The 16,493-nt window shown below is 39.7% G+C and overlaps 1 protein-coding gene and 1 non-coding gene across 2 annotated transcripts in view; one reads left to right on the top strand and one right to left on the bottom strand.

Moving 5' to 3' along the window:
• The window catches only part of BUB1 (BUB1 mitotic checkpoint serine/threonine kinase), a 41,205-nt gene extending 28,287 nt beyond the window's left edge, over window positions 1-12,918 (bottom strand). The window contains exons 1-6 of the mRNA XM_053588975.1: window positions 12,861-12,918; window positions 9,560-9,619; window positions 9,339-9,477; window positions 4,896-5,092; window positions 2,533-2,576; window positions 1,207-1,304 (exon numbers count right to left, since the gene is read on the bottom strand). Coding sequence (XP_053444950.1) covers window positions 1,207-1,304; window positions 2,533-2,576; window positions 4,896-5,092; window positions 9,339-9,477; window positions 9,560-9,619; window positions 12,861-12,886 — 564 coding nt within the window. The 5' untranslated portion in view covers window positions 12,887-12,918. The remainder of the gene's footprint in view (window positions 1-1,206; window positions 1,305-2,532; window positions 2,577-4,895; window positions 5,093-9,338; window positions 9,478-9,559; window positions 9,620-12,860) is intronic.
• Window positions 12,919-15,341: 2,423 nt separating this feature from the next.
• LOC128585036 (U4 spliceosomal RNA) lies at window positions 15,342-15,478 on the top strand. Its single transcript, XR_008379794.1, has one exon. It is a non-coding gene; the product is annotated as a U4 spliceosomal RNA (small nuclear RNA).
• Window positions 15,479-16,493: the final 1,015 nt, after the last annotated feature.

Genomic DNA, 16,493 nt, shown 5'->3' with positions numbered 1-16,493 from the left:
TGACTGAGGGCTACAGTGCCTACCTATACCACCCCGTCCTCCCAAGTTCCCAATGCTAGCATTCATTCACTAAACACACACTTACTGAGCACTTCCATCATGTGGTGCCCTTGCTAGATCTAGGGAATATGACTACAAATATGACCCACCTCTGCTGTCTAAAAACTTAGGGCAATAGGGAGTCATGAGCCTGGCAAGCCTATGGAGGATATAAATTGGGAAAGTTTGCACTATCAAAGTTAGAAATGCGTAATGCATATTTTACTTCTAGGCATGTGTTACATTAATAAACCTCAAGTGTGCACCAAGAACAGGGACATTTCTATAGGATTCAGCTCCAAGAAGGTCCTTAGAAAATTGAAAGAAGACCTATACTATGCAGGGAAAGAAGCAGGGAACCATGAGGCCGAGGAAAGAAGAAACCTGAGTGCTTTTACATGTTGATAAGCCATCAGGGCAGAAGAGGTCTCAATAAGCCAAAAATCTCAATGTGAATGAAGACAAGTACAGGGAGAAGGCCATCTTTTCCCACTGGAGTAGCATGCAAGGATGCAGTTAAATATATTGGTTAATGGCAGAAAACTGACAGATATCATCTGTTGGCTTCTGCTGTTTCTGAAATAGTATTTTGTCAGTCCTGAGAGACAGGCTAGAAGTAGCCATGTCCCAAGTTTGAAGAGAGTGAAAAGAAGTTAGAATCTCCATAATTTGGTACTAAAGAGTACATTGAGAAACAGAAGAGAGATATATAAAACATAAAGAATGAACTGGTACAATGGAAGCAAATCCCAGTGCCTGGGAGTATTAGAGCTCTAATTGAGGTTATAGGAATCAACATGAGGCTCTGAGTTTTTTAAGCAGGGTCAGGAGCCTCCAGGTAGGTGTAATCCATGGTGGAAATTTCCTGACCCTGTGAAGAGAGGCCAGCAGAACAGAGAGGCAGGGGATATGGATAGGAGAAGCTGCTGGAGGCATGAAGATAGGAGGCTGTGTGGTGAGAGATCCCTCTTTAGGTCACACAACAAATTATATTTGAAATGAGAAGTGGGAGAGGATGACAGGCCCAGGAAGTTGCCACAGGGGCAGGTGACTGACAAGGAGGTTACAGTCATGAGAGACAGGTCAAAGAAATGAGATGTACAGGGAAGCCAGGATGGCCATTCAACTATTCTCAGGTTCCATATAATTCACAAACATCACGGTTACCTGATTCTTAGAAATGCAGGCCGAGTTGTTTCCTGGATTTGATTTTGATGTTATTTGGTTTAAAATCTGAGCATTCTGCAGCGGTTCTGAGGTTCTAACTATGAGGGAAGAGGGGATGAAAAAAGGGTAAAACTAAATAAAATTATTTCATATAATACATTCCCCTACTCTTTTAGCAAGTAGCATAAGAAATAAATCAACTTATTCACACTCTCTCAGAAATTTTAACTAAAACATTATTTATTCACTTATTTTTGGAGGCAGGGTCTTGCTCTGTTGCCAAGGCTAGATGACATCATCATAGCTCACTGCAACTTCAAACTCCTGGCCTAAAGTGGCCCACCCATCTCAGACACCTGAGTACCTGGGACTGTAAGTATATGCCACCAGACCTGGCTAATTTTTTTTTTTTTGGTAGAGACAGAGTCTTTCTATGTTGCTCAGGCTCTGGTGTCTAAAACTTTTGAGGTCTCAAACTCTTGGCCTCAAGCAATCTTCCTACCTTGGCCTCCCCAAATGCCAGGATTACTAGCATGAACTGTACAGTCCTTAAAACATTTTTTAGATAAGAGAAGTATTGTAGAGACAAATCAACATGCCCAAGGAAAGACCCAAAAGAAATGTAAAACCTCAATAGTTATTTTATACAACAGGATAGGATATTCAATGCTTATTGCTGAAATGTGATTTTTATTTCTCAGAAAAAAATTGGCCACATTCCTTTAAAAGTTGCATTAAACATATTTGATTCAATTCAAAACAGACCAAGTCCTAGAGTTAGTGTTGTCCTCTATTTTAGGCAATTTTGATTTCTTTTTTTTTAAAGATAGAGTCTTGCCCTGGTGCCCAGGCTAGAGTACAGTGGCATGATCATAGCTTACTGCAGCCTTGGATTCCTAGGCTCAAGTGATTCTCCTGCCTCAACATCACAAAGCGCTGAGACCACAGGCACATGCTACCACACCTGGATAACTTTATTACTTTTTGTAGAGATGGATTTTTGCTATGTTGCCCAGGCTGGTCTCAAACTCCTGACCTCAAGCAATCTCCTCACTAGGCCTCCTAAAGTTCTAGAATTATAGGTGTGAGCCACCATGCCTAGCTGTTAGCTCTTAAAAGTGTTAAGATAAAGCCCCTCTCTCCAGAGCTATATAAGTGGGCATTATGATTATCAGAATGTTTTCTCCATAACCCGAGATAGCACAATTTGGTTATTATTATTAAATACCAGACAGATTTGTCTTTTAAAGGGGGGAGGGAGGGAAGCAGTACAAATCAAAGACTAAGTTATCAACAATTTAGACACTGTAGAAAGCCTTATTTTACCTTGAGCAGGCAAATGGGATTCAGTGAGGCGTGTCTGAAATAACCTAAAGGACAGTAGAAAGGACATCGCTATGGATTATAAACGTATGGTTTAATATATATCTGTATTAGAGTAGAAACTAAACACCATAGGCAGTTCATCGTAAGCTAGTAAAAACAGATCAAGAGAGAACATACAGGTTGAATTTTAGAGTTGGTTCAAAATTTAAAAATTCTGGAAGTATCTTAATATCTAAAACACTATTAGAAAAATCTTCCTTTTGACTAGTTTATGTCACTATTTCTCAAATTTAAATAACAAATACACCCTTTTCCTCTATGTATCCAGTCTGTAAATGCTCTTACACAAGATATGTGAACTCCTACTTTAGGTGTTTTATACCTTTGGGGTGTAAGGAATATATTTGGAAGAAAGAAGTACAAAAGTACTTAGATTACTTCTTCAAGAGAAAGATCTATTACTGCTCACCCTCTGTGAGATCTTCCCATTTGTCATTTCATGGTCCCTCTGCACATCAACTCTACCTGTCAAGTAATGGGCAACTTTAAGCCTAACATTTTCAGGTGAGTTAGAGACTAAGGGATGCACAATCAAATGCAACCAAATGCTAAACCGTGTTGGCTCTTAATCCAAAAAAAAACAATGTTTTAAAAAAAAAAAAATCCACTTTATGTGATGGGAAAAGACTGAAAATTAGATACTAAAAAATTATTGGTGATTTTTGTCAGGTTTTATAAACTAAAATAAAATCTTAAATCCCCTCCTCCAACCAACTGAATGAACCCCCTCTTGACCAGGGCGATCCCAGAAAAACCTTAAAGCTGAGTTGCTGGCCCTGAGAAGGGAGGTCAGACGTGTCAAGTTCTGCCTTGTTCCTTTTGGAGTTATTTTTTGTAACACAAAGATACAAAATCATTAATAAGCCTAAGGCCATGTAAGACAAAGGTTAAACCACACCTATAGGTCATCAATTCACTTAACAGAGTACTGGAGTCTTACTATATATCTGGTGACTTGTCTCCTAATCTCAGACTTCCTTATCTTAAAACATTGCAAGTTTTTGGACAAAGTTTCATTTCTTTAACCAATTACAAATTAAGGAAACTTTACACCCATCTACCACCTATAAACTCCCGCTGTGGGATGCTCTGCCTTTTTAGGCCAAGTCAATGTATGCTTTTTATATATTGATATATGTTATGACTTTATATGTGATTCCTTTCTCCCTACAATGTATAAAACCAAACTGCAACCCTAGTACTGCAGGACCACTTGCTCAAGGCTTCTTGGGCATGGATTTCCAGGCCACAGTCGCACAAATTCAGCTCAGAATAAATAAACTTTGTCTTGACAATGTGATTATAGAATACAGTTTAGAAGAAATAAGCTTTCAAAGATGTTTATGGAAGTGTTTGGGGTAAAATATTTGGTTGTTTTAGATTTGTTTTAAAAGTCCTCAGAATGGAAATCACATGATCCAATGCTATTAATTATTAAAAATAGGTGATAAATTGAGGTTCATTACGCTCATTTTAAAGTTTTTTAAAAAGCTTGAATATTGTACAAAGGTGACAGTGGATAATGAGTCTCAAATTCTGATGAGAGGCAGACAGAAAAGCATGGGAAAACCCTGGAGTAGGCAGTTGGGTTATATGCACCACCAGCCTTAAAACTCTTCATACCTCCTTTGACTCAATAGTTTCAAGTGAGAATCTATAAGAAAGAACAAGGTAAAAATAGGAAATGTATTTAAAAATACTTTTATGACAAAGAAAAAAAGACTTTGACACAAAGCTACATATGTAAATATGGCAGGCGTGCAATCCTATAATAAGCAGAAAAAAATGCTAAAGGGTTTTTTGCTTCTTTAGTTTTCTATATTTTCAGAATTCCCTAAATGAGGTATATTTAATCACAAAGTTAAAAATTGTGAACATCAAGTTATTTATTAAATAACTTTGGTTAATATGGTATTCTTTATAAAAATCAAAATGTTGTGAACATCTTACATGTCCAGTTGGAGAGTAGTTAAATTATGACATAACTCTGTGACAGATTTCACAACCACTTCCGAAATAGTTCATTACTTCTTAAGAGAAGTATTAAGCTTGACATGTATAGCCAAATAGTATGACTTTCTGTTAAAATATACAAACACAAAGATATGCACAAACATAGGAAAAGATGATAAAAGGAAATACACCAAAATGTTAGCAGTAATATTTCTGGGAAATTTCTTTTTCTTTGCACTATTCTGTATTATTCGCATTTTCTACAATAAGGACATCCCTATACAAATAGATAGCAATATAATTTTTTAGAGAAAAATCACATTTCAAGTAGAGTTTTATTTCCAAACTACCTGTACTGTTGTTGCAGCAGCTCCCTGGGTTCTGCTTGGTTTTGAATTCCTCTCCGGAAAATAGCACTGGCATGCTGCAGCTCTCCCTGGGCTTCCAGATGCTCTGCCCACGCTATGTACAGAAGAGATGACAGGGTTCCGACCCCATGGTTGTACAGAAACTCAAAAAACTGATGAAGGTCGCTGTTGTACTCAGCCTATAGAAGCCCAAAACAAAAAGACATAAGAACAATAAGACTGCTAGCCTAGGTCTGGCCATGTACGACCAGAAGTCAATGTTCCTTCAGTCTTTGTGGTGGTCTTAGGATGTACCGTGTAGGGGGAGGTGCATGTGGTTCTCTGACCATAGACCTCAAGGTTAAGCTCGTCCCTTTCCTTGACATTCACTGTCCCCACACTATACCCATACTATTTCCTAATATGGTAGGGTCTATATTGACCCATTATGTAAATTATTATTTTTGTCTTAATCCGAGTTTGCTCCATCAAATTCTATGAGACGCCTCTAATTGTAGTGTTTTGTAACTTAGTGAATTCACATCTATCTTATCCAATCCATTGATTTTATTACTAGGGCTCATGCCCTGTCCCTTTACTTCCAGACTGAAGAGTCCCAACCTTTTAAAGCCTAAACTGAGGTGGCCATTTCCTTTTAGTACTAAATTTAATTTATTCCTTAGAACCTCGGGGTGTCTGCTTACCTTTCCTTCCCCAAATGTATTTCTCATACAACAAACTTTTATTTAATGGTTTCTATCTTATGCTGCAACATATACAGATTTAATATACAGAGGAAGATTTTAAAATAACTGACTACAATATAGAAGCCAAAGGTTCTAAAATACATATCACTGGCCATAGAACATCAAAAAATTTATGACTAGTATATTATAAAATACAAGCAAAAAAAACAGAAGAAAAAGTTTTTCAAAAATTAAAAAATAAAATAAAATACAAGCTATGTGTCACATAAAAATGTTTTGGTCAACAACAGACCAAAACAATGAGGGGGTACCATAATATTATAATGGAGCTGAAAAATTCCTATCACCTCGTGATGCCCAAGCTGCCCTAATGTTGTAGCTTAATGCATTGATCACGTTTGTAGTGGTGCTGGTGTAAACAAACCTACTATACCACCAGTTGTATAAAGGAATAGCGCCATACAATTACACAAGGCTTGGTAAGTATGTTTTTTGTTTACAGGTTTACTACATTGTACTTTAAAATCATTATTTTAGAGCCTTGTCTTTCTACTTATAAAAAAAAGTTAACTGTAAAACAAACCCAGGCAGAGTCTTCAGGAGGTATGCTGGAAGGCATTGTTATTGTAGCAGATGACAGAGCATGGACATTAGGGCTTGCCCCTGAAGTTCTCCCAGGGGGGGCAAGATACAGAGGTAGAAGACAGCGGTACTGATGATCCTAATTCTGTTTGTAGGTTTAGGCTAAGGTGTGTTTGTGTCTCAGTTTTTAACAAAGTTTAAAAAGAAAAAAAATTCTTTACAGAAATGTACAACATGCCTGTTTTAAAGCTAAGCTTATTACAAAAAGTTAAAAAAACTGAAAATTTTATAAAGCAAAAAAGTTATATTAAGCTACAGTTAGTTACCGAGAAAAGAAAATGTTTTTATGCATTTAGTATGGCTTAAGTGTACAGTGTGTCTGAAGTCTACACTAGCGTACATAAGTGGCCTTCACATTCACTGGCTCACCCAGAACAACTTCTAGTCCTGTGATCTCCATTCATGGGAAGTGTCCTCTATAGGTATGTCATTTTTTATCTTTTATATTATATTTTTACTATCCCTTTTCTATGTTTAAAAACACAAGTACTTATATAATTCCCACAATATTCAGTACAGTAACATGCTATACAGATTTTTACCCTGGGAGCTATAGCTATACCATATAGCCCAGATGTAAAGTAGGCTCTACCATCTTTGTTTAAGTACATGCTATAACGTTCATACAATAAAACTGTCTGATCATGTACTTCTCAGAATGTGCTAAGCAATGCATGACTGTAATAAAAACTAATTTGAATCTCTGTAGCTTCAACAGTGCATTGATTTATTTTTCAGATTGTATCCCCTTTGTTAAGTGATACATGACTGTATACATTTAGTCTCTGTCCCAGTTCCTGGAATACACTCTGAAAAGCCTTGGAATTTTCAAAGTTATAAGTGATTTTTTTGTAGGCTAATGAGCTAAGGGCTGGCAGCCCCTAGGTATCTTCAGATTGGGGATAGTAACATGCAAAACTAAAGCAGGACTAGAGGTTTGGGACTTTGGTCCCTGTCCTCCAGAGAGGGAAGAAGGGCTAAAGATTAAGTTGACCACCAATAGCCAATGCTTTAATTAATTGATTGAAGCCTCCATAACAAACCAAAAGGGCACGATTCAGATGAGCTTCTGGATAGCCAAACACATGGAAATTCCTGGAAGGTGTCACCTCCAGAAAGGGCAAGGAAGCTCCACATCCCTTCCCCTGTGTGTTGAATAACACAGAAGGAATACACTGTGCTATCCATCTCTACCCCGGTATTCATTGTAATATCCTTTATAATAAACCAATAAATCTAAGTACAGGCAGTTTCTGGATTACAGATGACCTGACTATGGCATTCCATACTTATGACAGGCTCCCGGTAAGGATAATTTATAACAAAATAATTAAATGAATAATTCAGGAACTAGTTTCTTCTCCTTATGTAAACAAACCCACACCCAGCAGTTTGCACAGCATCTTTACACTAGTAGCTGGTCTCATAGAGAAGCAGCTGATAAAAACACAAGAGTACAAAGGATCAGAAGATCCACAGCCAAGAAAGTTTATGGCAAAAGAATTTGCTGAAGTGCTCTCTCCCCTCCTCTCTCTTCTCTCTCTTTCTGTCTCTCTCAGTCTCTCCTCTCTCCCCCTCTCCCTTTCCTCTCTCTCTCTTCCCCCCCTCCTTTTCTCTCCTTGGTGCTGCTCTGCAGCATCCCTCCCTCGCCAATAAAATCCTTTTGTATAAAAAAAAAAAAAAAAGAATTTGCTGAAGCATATCATCTCACTGAAGCAGGATTTCCTAAGCTTGAGGAGCAAAATCTTAACATTGAGTGGTTTACAAAGGTTTGCTACGCAGTTAGTCAAAATATCAGCTACTTATTTAATTCCCACAATACAGTGTGGCCATAAAGTTCGTGTGCAATTTAAAATAGTTGTCTAATTTAAATCACACATAAACTTTATGGCCACGCCGTATACGACAAAAGAAAAAGGCTGTGCAAACAACCCTAGATATTTGCGTCAGTGGTAAGCTCCCTTGCTCTAGCAACAGAATCAAATCGATCCTCCAACACCCACTCCATCCTCTCTACCATCATCTCCAGCTTAATCTTCTTTTTATTTATTTATTTATTTATTTTTATTAAACCATAGCTGTGTACATTAGTATGATCGTGGGGCACCATACACTTGGTTCATAGATCGTTTGACACATTTTCATCACATTAGTTAAAATAGCTTTTTTAGCATTTTCTTAGTTATTTTGCTAAGACCTTTACATTCCACATTTACTAGGATTCACATATACCCTTGTAAGATGCACCGCAGGTGTAATCCCATTAATTCCCCTCCTTCCCCCTCCGTCCCCCCTCCCAGCTTAATCTTCTGATTGTCAGTCTATCTTCTTGTCTCAAAAATGCCCCTTTCAGTAACGATGCAACATCAGCTGAATGTTCCTTTTTAAAACTTCTCTTATCTCCTATCTAAACTGTTTATGAGTTTATTTTTATGTTCCGTTTGTTTGAATTAAAAGAAAGAGCACAATATTTTCTGCAACTTACAATTTGAGCGCAGGGGTATTCTAATTATTACGTATTACACTGCATTATTACCACATATGAGCCATTATAGTACTGTTATTATTACTGCCGTATATACTGTTCATCAGAGATCTGACACACACACAAATCCAACCTACAGACATGCTTAGGAATGGATCTCTTCTGGAACCCAGGGATGCCTGCCAGTGTTTCCCAGAGTTACGTGTACCACTAGCAAATTAACTGAACCCAGGGAGGAGGTCCTGGGGAATACTGCTTTATAAGCCAGTCAAAAGCACAGATAAAACAACCCAGGCCTGTAATTGGCAGGAGTGGGTGGAGGCAGTCTTGTGCAACCAAGTCTCCAACCTTGAATTGAAGAACACCCAGCTGGATCTGCTGCAGAACTGATTGGTTGCTGTTAGGGAGAAATCCCTACACACTTCTTGGTGACCAGAGATCACAGAAATCTGTGTTGTTGAATAAGGGAACAGAAAAAAGGTTTTCTTCTTATATCTTCAGAATTAAAAACAAAGCATTAAAATAAAATACAGTCTAAAATGATCTTATGATCTGGGGGGAAAAACCAAAAGTACAACATGATTACAGATCAAAGTATGAAAGTATACTTACAAATTTTAAACAATAATTAATGAATCTTGGGTCATTGTGGTATCTCTTCTTATCTAAAAACTCTTTCATTAAATGTTGTAACAAAGTTGTCAAGTATTCTTTATTTTCAGGAAAATTCTCTTCTACCCACTGCATGTAGCTAGAAAAGTAAGAATGATGTTAATTTTCCATAGGACAGCATATATTATAGTTTGTTTAAAGCAAAAAAAATAAATGCTAACCTTTCCCATTCTCCAAGTGGATCATCACCCTTATAACTCCGCATATGGGCTTCAAACATTCTAGAACAAAGAAAAGTATGCACAAATATTAAGCAAAATGTACCATTCACATATGTACATATATACACATACATATATACGTACATACCCCCACACATATATATATATATAGTTTATATACCTTAAAATCAAAATCTGGAATACCAATCCAAATGCTATATAGAATTTAAAAGAACATTGACCCAGAAGTAGCCAGAAAACTCAGAAGCTGCCAGTGTTTTTCCAGAAGAAAGTTTTTCTATCCCCAAGAATCGCCTCCTCTCACTAGATCCGTGAGAGGAACGTCCAGAAGTTGTTGCTCCTTTTCCTAACAGTAGGATCCAGGTGAGGCACTGACTCAAACCCCCGCCCTTGCTTCCCAGGAGCATGACTGAGCCACAGCTGGAATGGAGGTTCAAAGGTAAAGGAGTATGAGATAAGCCCAGGGTACCAGAAATGAGAGTTTCCAGATACAGTTTTCCTGGCCTGAGTGTAACATAATGTCCCTGATGAAGAACACATGATGGGAGCACAGAGAACAGTCCCTAGAGTGCCCTGAGAACTCTGCTTCCCCACCTGCCACATAGCCAATCATAGCTTAAAAAAAACAACCAAACAAAACCAAATCTCCCAGGGAGCTCAGATGCTAGGGCAGTGGTTCTCAACTTTCCTAATGCCGTGACCCTTTAATACAGTTCCTCATGTTGTGGTGAACCCCAACCATAAAATTATCTTCGTTGCTACTTCATAACTGTAATTTTGCTACTGCTATGAATCGTAATGTAAATATCTGATATGCAGGATGTATTTAGGTGACCCCCGTGAAAGGGTTGTGTGACCCCCAAATGGGTTGTGACCCACAGGTTGAGAACCACTGTGCTGGAGGGTAAACAAACAAAAAGAAACATGTAAAATAACGTTTACCTAAAAAACAAAGCAAAACAATAAATGAGAAGGATCAGAGTATGATAAAAGTTACTATTTTTAAATAGGGTGGTCAAGGAAGGCTGCCTCTCAGAGGGGAGGGCATGTGATCAGTGCCAGACAGCCATGTAGCTATCTGGAGGGAAATGGTCAAGGCTGAGAAAACGTCAGACACTGGACTCTGTCAGAAACAGAAAGAAAATCAGTGTGGTTTAAGTGTGATGAGCAGGGGATATTTAGGGTGACAACCATTAGCGGAGGAGTGAGAAGTGGGAAATCAGCTAGGAAGCCATTGGGGTGGTGAGTTGGACCAGGGCATGAAAGACATGATGGGGCTTCCTCATCAGATTGCATACTGGGTATAAGAGTCAAATATAGGAAGATTTCTAGCTTGCCTAAAAAATTACAAGATTTTTTTTAGAAAAAAATGATTTAAAAAGCAATACTTCTCACTACCACTTCAGTATACAAATGAAATTGATGTTTCTTATGACTCAAAATCCAGAAGCCACAAAAGAAAAGCTAAAGACAATTATATGTAGATAAAACACTTCTATGTGTCAAACAAACAAAACATCAAGTAGAGTCAAAAGAGAAATGATAAACTGGAAAAACAAAAGAGCTTCCAGAAATTGAGGGGGGGAAAAGTCATCACCCCAATTCTTAAAAATGAGCAAAGGGCATAAAAAAGCATATCACAGAAAAATACTCACGGCTCTCAAACATGAAAAGATGTTCAACCGCTCTCATAAGAGAAATTTATCTAAGATACAATTTCTCATCCATCCAATTGGCAAAAATAGGAATTGTGAAGGTGTAGGTGAAACAATCTATCTTGCTTGTGTGCTCAATTCCTACCAAGGGAAATGGCAACATCTACCAAAACTGAAACCTGATTTTGCTTTTGGGATCTAAAAGACAGATATGGGTATACGTGCAAAATGCCCTATGTGCAAAGTTATTCACTGAGGCACTATTTATATTAGCAAAAGATTGTCAATAACCTGTGTCTATCAACAGAGGACTGTTTAGATCAATTATGATACACCTACACGAAATATTATGCCACTGTAAAAAAAATAATGAGAACAAGCTTTACGTATTGAGAGAGATTTCCAAGAATATTGCTAGGCAAAAAGAGTAGTCTACATACTCCGCTGCATTTTACTTGAAATAAAGGCAGGAAATGTACACGCACAAACAGAGACAATGAATATAATAATATAAATACATACACTTCTAATCAAGAAAAATGGTTACCCATGAAGGGGTAGGAAGAAAGTAGACAGGTGTCAGAATTCTTGATAAATACTTTTCTAAATCTTTCTTTTTAACCATATAAATGTATTACTTTTAAAAATTTTTTAAATTTGCCTCTAAATTTTGAATTTCTTTCATGTCTCATAGCAGAGGGATAAATCTGTCAGAACCTTTCTCCCAAAATATGTAATAGGCCTGGCCAAGGTGAACATTTCATGTTTTACTATCAACCAAATTTCCCTAGTAAAATGGCCTAAACGCACTATAAGTTAATACTAGAACATCTGGTTCATTAAAGCAAACAAATCTTCAGGAATTCAAAATAAGATTTAAAAAATGCCTAATTTCCCTTTAAAAATAGGATAGGGGACTTGCAAAAGAAAATAGATGCAGGCTAAGTTAAAGGCCAAAGAAAAAGTCTCAAAGCAAATAGATTTTTGTTTTGACTGTATTTAACAAACTGTCTTCTGAACCCAAAGAACCAATAAAACTAGCCAGTTTTACTTCCTGTCACATACAACAAGTTTTAAATACTTTCTAATCACAGTCTGGGTAAATCACAGAAGTCATAAAACAAAGGCGTGGAAATTTAAAAACTGTAAGCAGGCTGGCACAAACGACTCAACAAGCAAAGAAACGCCTTCCTCCCCACCCCCCACCCCCCGAAAATACACTGCATTCAAAGACTTGTAAAAAGTAACGGTGGGATTATGGGAAAGACAGCAATATTTAACTCTCTCCCTACTGTAGCAGACTTGAAAATTTCTCATAAAACACAAGGTTTGACTTTTTGGTTGGGTTGCACTTTTTTCTTCCAAGCAGCGATCTGTCCAGAGGGGGTTCCTTACAAAGAATAAACAAGAGTTCTGAGAGCCTGACGAATTGCCTAAGTGCGCCGGGGTCTAGGCTGAGACCAGCGCTACGCGGTGCCGAGTGCTCTCCGCAACGAACGGCCTGGTTGGGGGGACCAAACTGCAAAGCACAGGCAAGGGCCGGAGGGGGCAAACCGAGGCAGGTCTGAGCCCCAACCCCGGCTCCTTCAGCCCCGTCGGTGCCTCCACCCCACCCAGACACTTACTGAAAGACATTTTCTGGATTATCCATGGCGAGAAGCTGGCTGCCCGTAGCCCCTCCCGTGTCACTAGCGAGGAGCCGCAGCCGATTCGAATCTGGCGCGCAGCCGCAATCGCGGCGCCGAGCGTTTTCAGGACGTCTGGCCATTGGCCCCGGCTGCAGAGTGCTGGCCAATCGCCACGGCCGTTTCCGGAAGACCAGGTTCTCGCCTTCCCCGCCCCCTGCGTTCCAGAAGCTCCGCCCACTTCCCCTAGCTCTCCTTTGGGACAAACCCGGCAGCTGGCTTAGCGGGTCCTGGGTGTCCTGCCTGCGGCCCCGGGAGCGGGCGCTAGCTTGGCTCCCCGTAGGGAACTTTTTTTTTTTAAAGCCAAATTGTAGCTGGTTTGCGTAATTACACCATTAAGCCATCTTCACAGGGAAAAATTATCTAAATTGCGGTCCCCGGTCCTTGGGTTCCGAGAGTTTGTATTCTTTGCCTAAATATATAAACCAGAATCTTGTGTGGTTCATGGAAAGAAGAAAAGTAATCCTGTTGGTAGGGTTGAGATTGCTGTTGCTCACTGACGCAGACCCGGGGGGGAACGCCAGCCTGTGGTTTAGGACGGGGTCCCCAGCCTTTTGGCACCAGGGACCGGTTTCAGGGAAGACAGTTTTTCCACAGACAGAAGTTTCGAATTACAACTTCACATCAGATCATCAGCGGATTACATCTCCAGTTTAGATAATCAAGCATTAGATTCTCAAAACGAGCGCACAGTCTGGATCCCTTACCTGCCTGCCCACAGTACGGTTTGTGCTCGGATGAGACTCTAACGTCCCCAATTATCTGACAGCAGGGGGAGCTCAGACCGTGACGCCAGCGATGACCGGAGGCTGTAACTACAGAGGAAGCTTCCCTGCTAGCCAGCCCGCTGCTCACCTCCTTCGGTGTGCTCCCGCCACCCTCTTCCCACGCTGCCTGGAAGGTTGGGGACCGCAGGCTTAGGAGACTGGCAGGTGGGGATGACAGGGACAACCCCCATTTCTGACAGTTTTCTATTCAGCATCTTTGGCTGTAAGAAAACCCAGATGATGAAGCCAGTGAAGTCTTAGTCCTAGACTTTAAAATGCTGTGGCAAAAATTAGGGAGTGATTCATCTCAATTCTCCCAGAAAAACCTGAGTGGTTTTTGGCTTGGCGACTACATCCAACGTGGGGGCACGTTGAGCTGGTGGACTTTGGGCCATGATGTAACTGATCTGATAGGCTGTGTGTGGGTGCCCTGGAGCCAAGGGGGACACAAGGAACTGGAGCTGTTCCCCTATCCAGATGCTAATTAAAATAAGAAGAGTTTAGGTAGATTGTAGAATGCCAGTGAGAATGGTTTCAACATCTTTTTTGGGACCAAGCACCTTGGAAACCAAGTTCTTAGGAATCATAAAATCAAAAATAGAGACCTCCTTGTAAAGGAGTCCAGATGTCTAAGAAGTATGTAATATGCTGATGCTTCCAAACTAAGAGTGAGTTGGAAAAGAGTTAGCCTAGCCTTCTCTGACCTTGGTTTTTAATAACTTCCCATTCTAGCTCTCCAGATTGTTTCAAGGGCCATTTGGTAATTCAAGTAAAATATACAGAGCTATTCATGTGATTACCTTCCTTTTAGAAAGAGGTTGTGTGAATGCTTCAGCTTCCTTAGGCCTCTTAAGTTAAATGACTAAAAAAAATTTAGTAGCTTCTGAAAGTCCTAATGCTCACAGAGTACAGAATTTTGTCCAGTGTGTGTTGATTACTTTGGATCTACATGAGTATTTAATTTGTGTGGTTTATTACTCTTTCTGGGGTCTTTAGATAAGCACTAGTTCTGCAGAGACACTTTTGGTCCCACCAACTCAACTTTTCAATTGTCTGATAGTGGCTCGATCAGTAATCACTTAGGAAATGTTGAGTGAGAATCCTTCATGAACTAGGTGCTAATTACAACCTTGTTCTACTCAAACAGAACTTGTCCTAAGAAACTAGTGATTTTGCCTGGTACATGAAAACACAGATGGAGATAATTGTTTAAAAGGTGATATACAGTATGTGCATCTATAGCCACACACACACACACGCACACACACACACACACACAGACACACACGTGTGTGTATATATACAGAAAAGCCAAATGAGAGTTCAGACTATATCTACTACGGATGTTCAGAGGATGGAGAGGTAATGGGGATCTGGTAGTCAGATATAGCTTCACAGAGAAAGTGAGGACTTGAATTAGGGTCTTGAAGGTGGGGGTGTACACAGGTGAGGCTGAGCTCAGGACAGGTAATCTCAGGTGTAAATCAAAACTATAGGAGGAGGTCACTCCTGAGGACTGTGTTGATGAGGTAGAGATCCTTTTTTGAAAGATTGATTTGGTATTTTGATGTCAAATCTTGAATTCTAGATTTAGATGTTTCTACTTGATTACGATAGTAACTGGGTCTTTTGGGAAAAAATAAAAGTTGTGATTAGCTTTGAACAGTGGCAGCATTGTAGCTAATGAGATTTAGCCAAGGCACGATTATTGCTAATTGAACTCTTTTCTCAATACTCCACTGTGAGGACTTGCAATATAGTTAGCACTGGCAATTTTTTTTTTTTTTTTTTTTTTTTTTGTAGAGACAGAGTCTCACTTTATGGCCCTCGGTAGAGTGCCGTGGCCTCACACAGCTCACAGCAACCTCCAACTCCTGGGCTTAAGCGATTCTCTTGCCTCAGCCTCCCGAGTAGCTGGGACTACAGGCGCCCGCCACAACGCCCGACTATTTTTTGGTTGCAGTTTGGCCGGGGCCGGGTTTGAACCCGCCACCCTCGGTATATGGGGCCGGCGCCTTACCGACTGAGCCACAGGCGCCGCCCGGCACTGGCAGTTTTTGACAGTTGGTATGGAGACTAAAAAAAAGAAGAGTTGTGATTATATTATTTTCTAAAAGCCACAGAGATTATCTGCCCGCCTTCACTTCTGCTTCTAGGGGTTCCTCTCCATGAGGCTTCTTTATGGGTAAGGTATTCTGGATGTTTTTCCACAATGTCCCTTTAAAAAGGCATCTTGACCCCAATGCCAATCACTATGGGTATATTCAACAGTGACAGAAATAAATCAGTAGGGTTGTCTGCAGTGATTAGAAATGGAGTTTTCTAGGAATAATTTCCTGGTTTAATCAATGATATCCCTTTATCCTCACTTACCAAAGTCCAACCTGTCATTCTTATTCTGAGGAAGAATTATTTAACAAATGACCTTCCCACACAATGTGTTCATCTTAATGTCTCTGTTAGGTTAACATAACCTAAATCCTGAACCTGGCAGTATTCAGGATTTATTGGAGAGAAGGTTATGGGATGGAGAGTAAAGGCAGAGAGCAGCAATTTCCAGAGTTTAAACTGGCACTGGAGACAGAGAGAATGGAAGGTAAAGGGGGTGACTCGGAAGAAGAAGTTTCAGAACACAATGATATCTTCAATATGTAAGAAAAAGATTCAAAGAGAATTTGGAGGCCTGAGAGAATTAACAGAATTAGGCCATTAGCTGGGGGAAGGCTGCTACTTTGGTTTTAGACATGTTGAGTTGGAGGGGTTACCCTGTCCTTTTACAGGGTAAGACGAGGCACAGGAGAAGGAG

Source organism: Nycticebus coucang, chromosome 4, assembly GCF_027406575.1.
Source record: "Nycticebus coucang isolate mNycCou1 chromosome 4, mNycCou1.pri, whole genome shotgun sequence".
Taxonomy (NCBI): Eukaryota; Metazoa; Chordata; class Mammalia; order Primates; family Lorisidae; genus Nycticebus; species Nycticebus coucang.
Note: the sequence above shows the minus strand (reverse complement) of the source record. Positions and strands in the feature narration are given on the sequence as shown.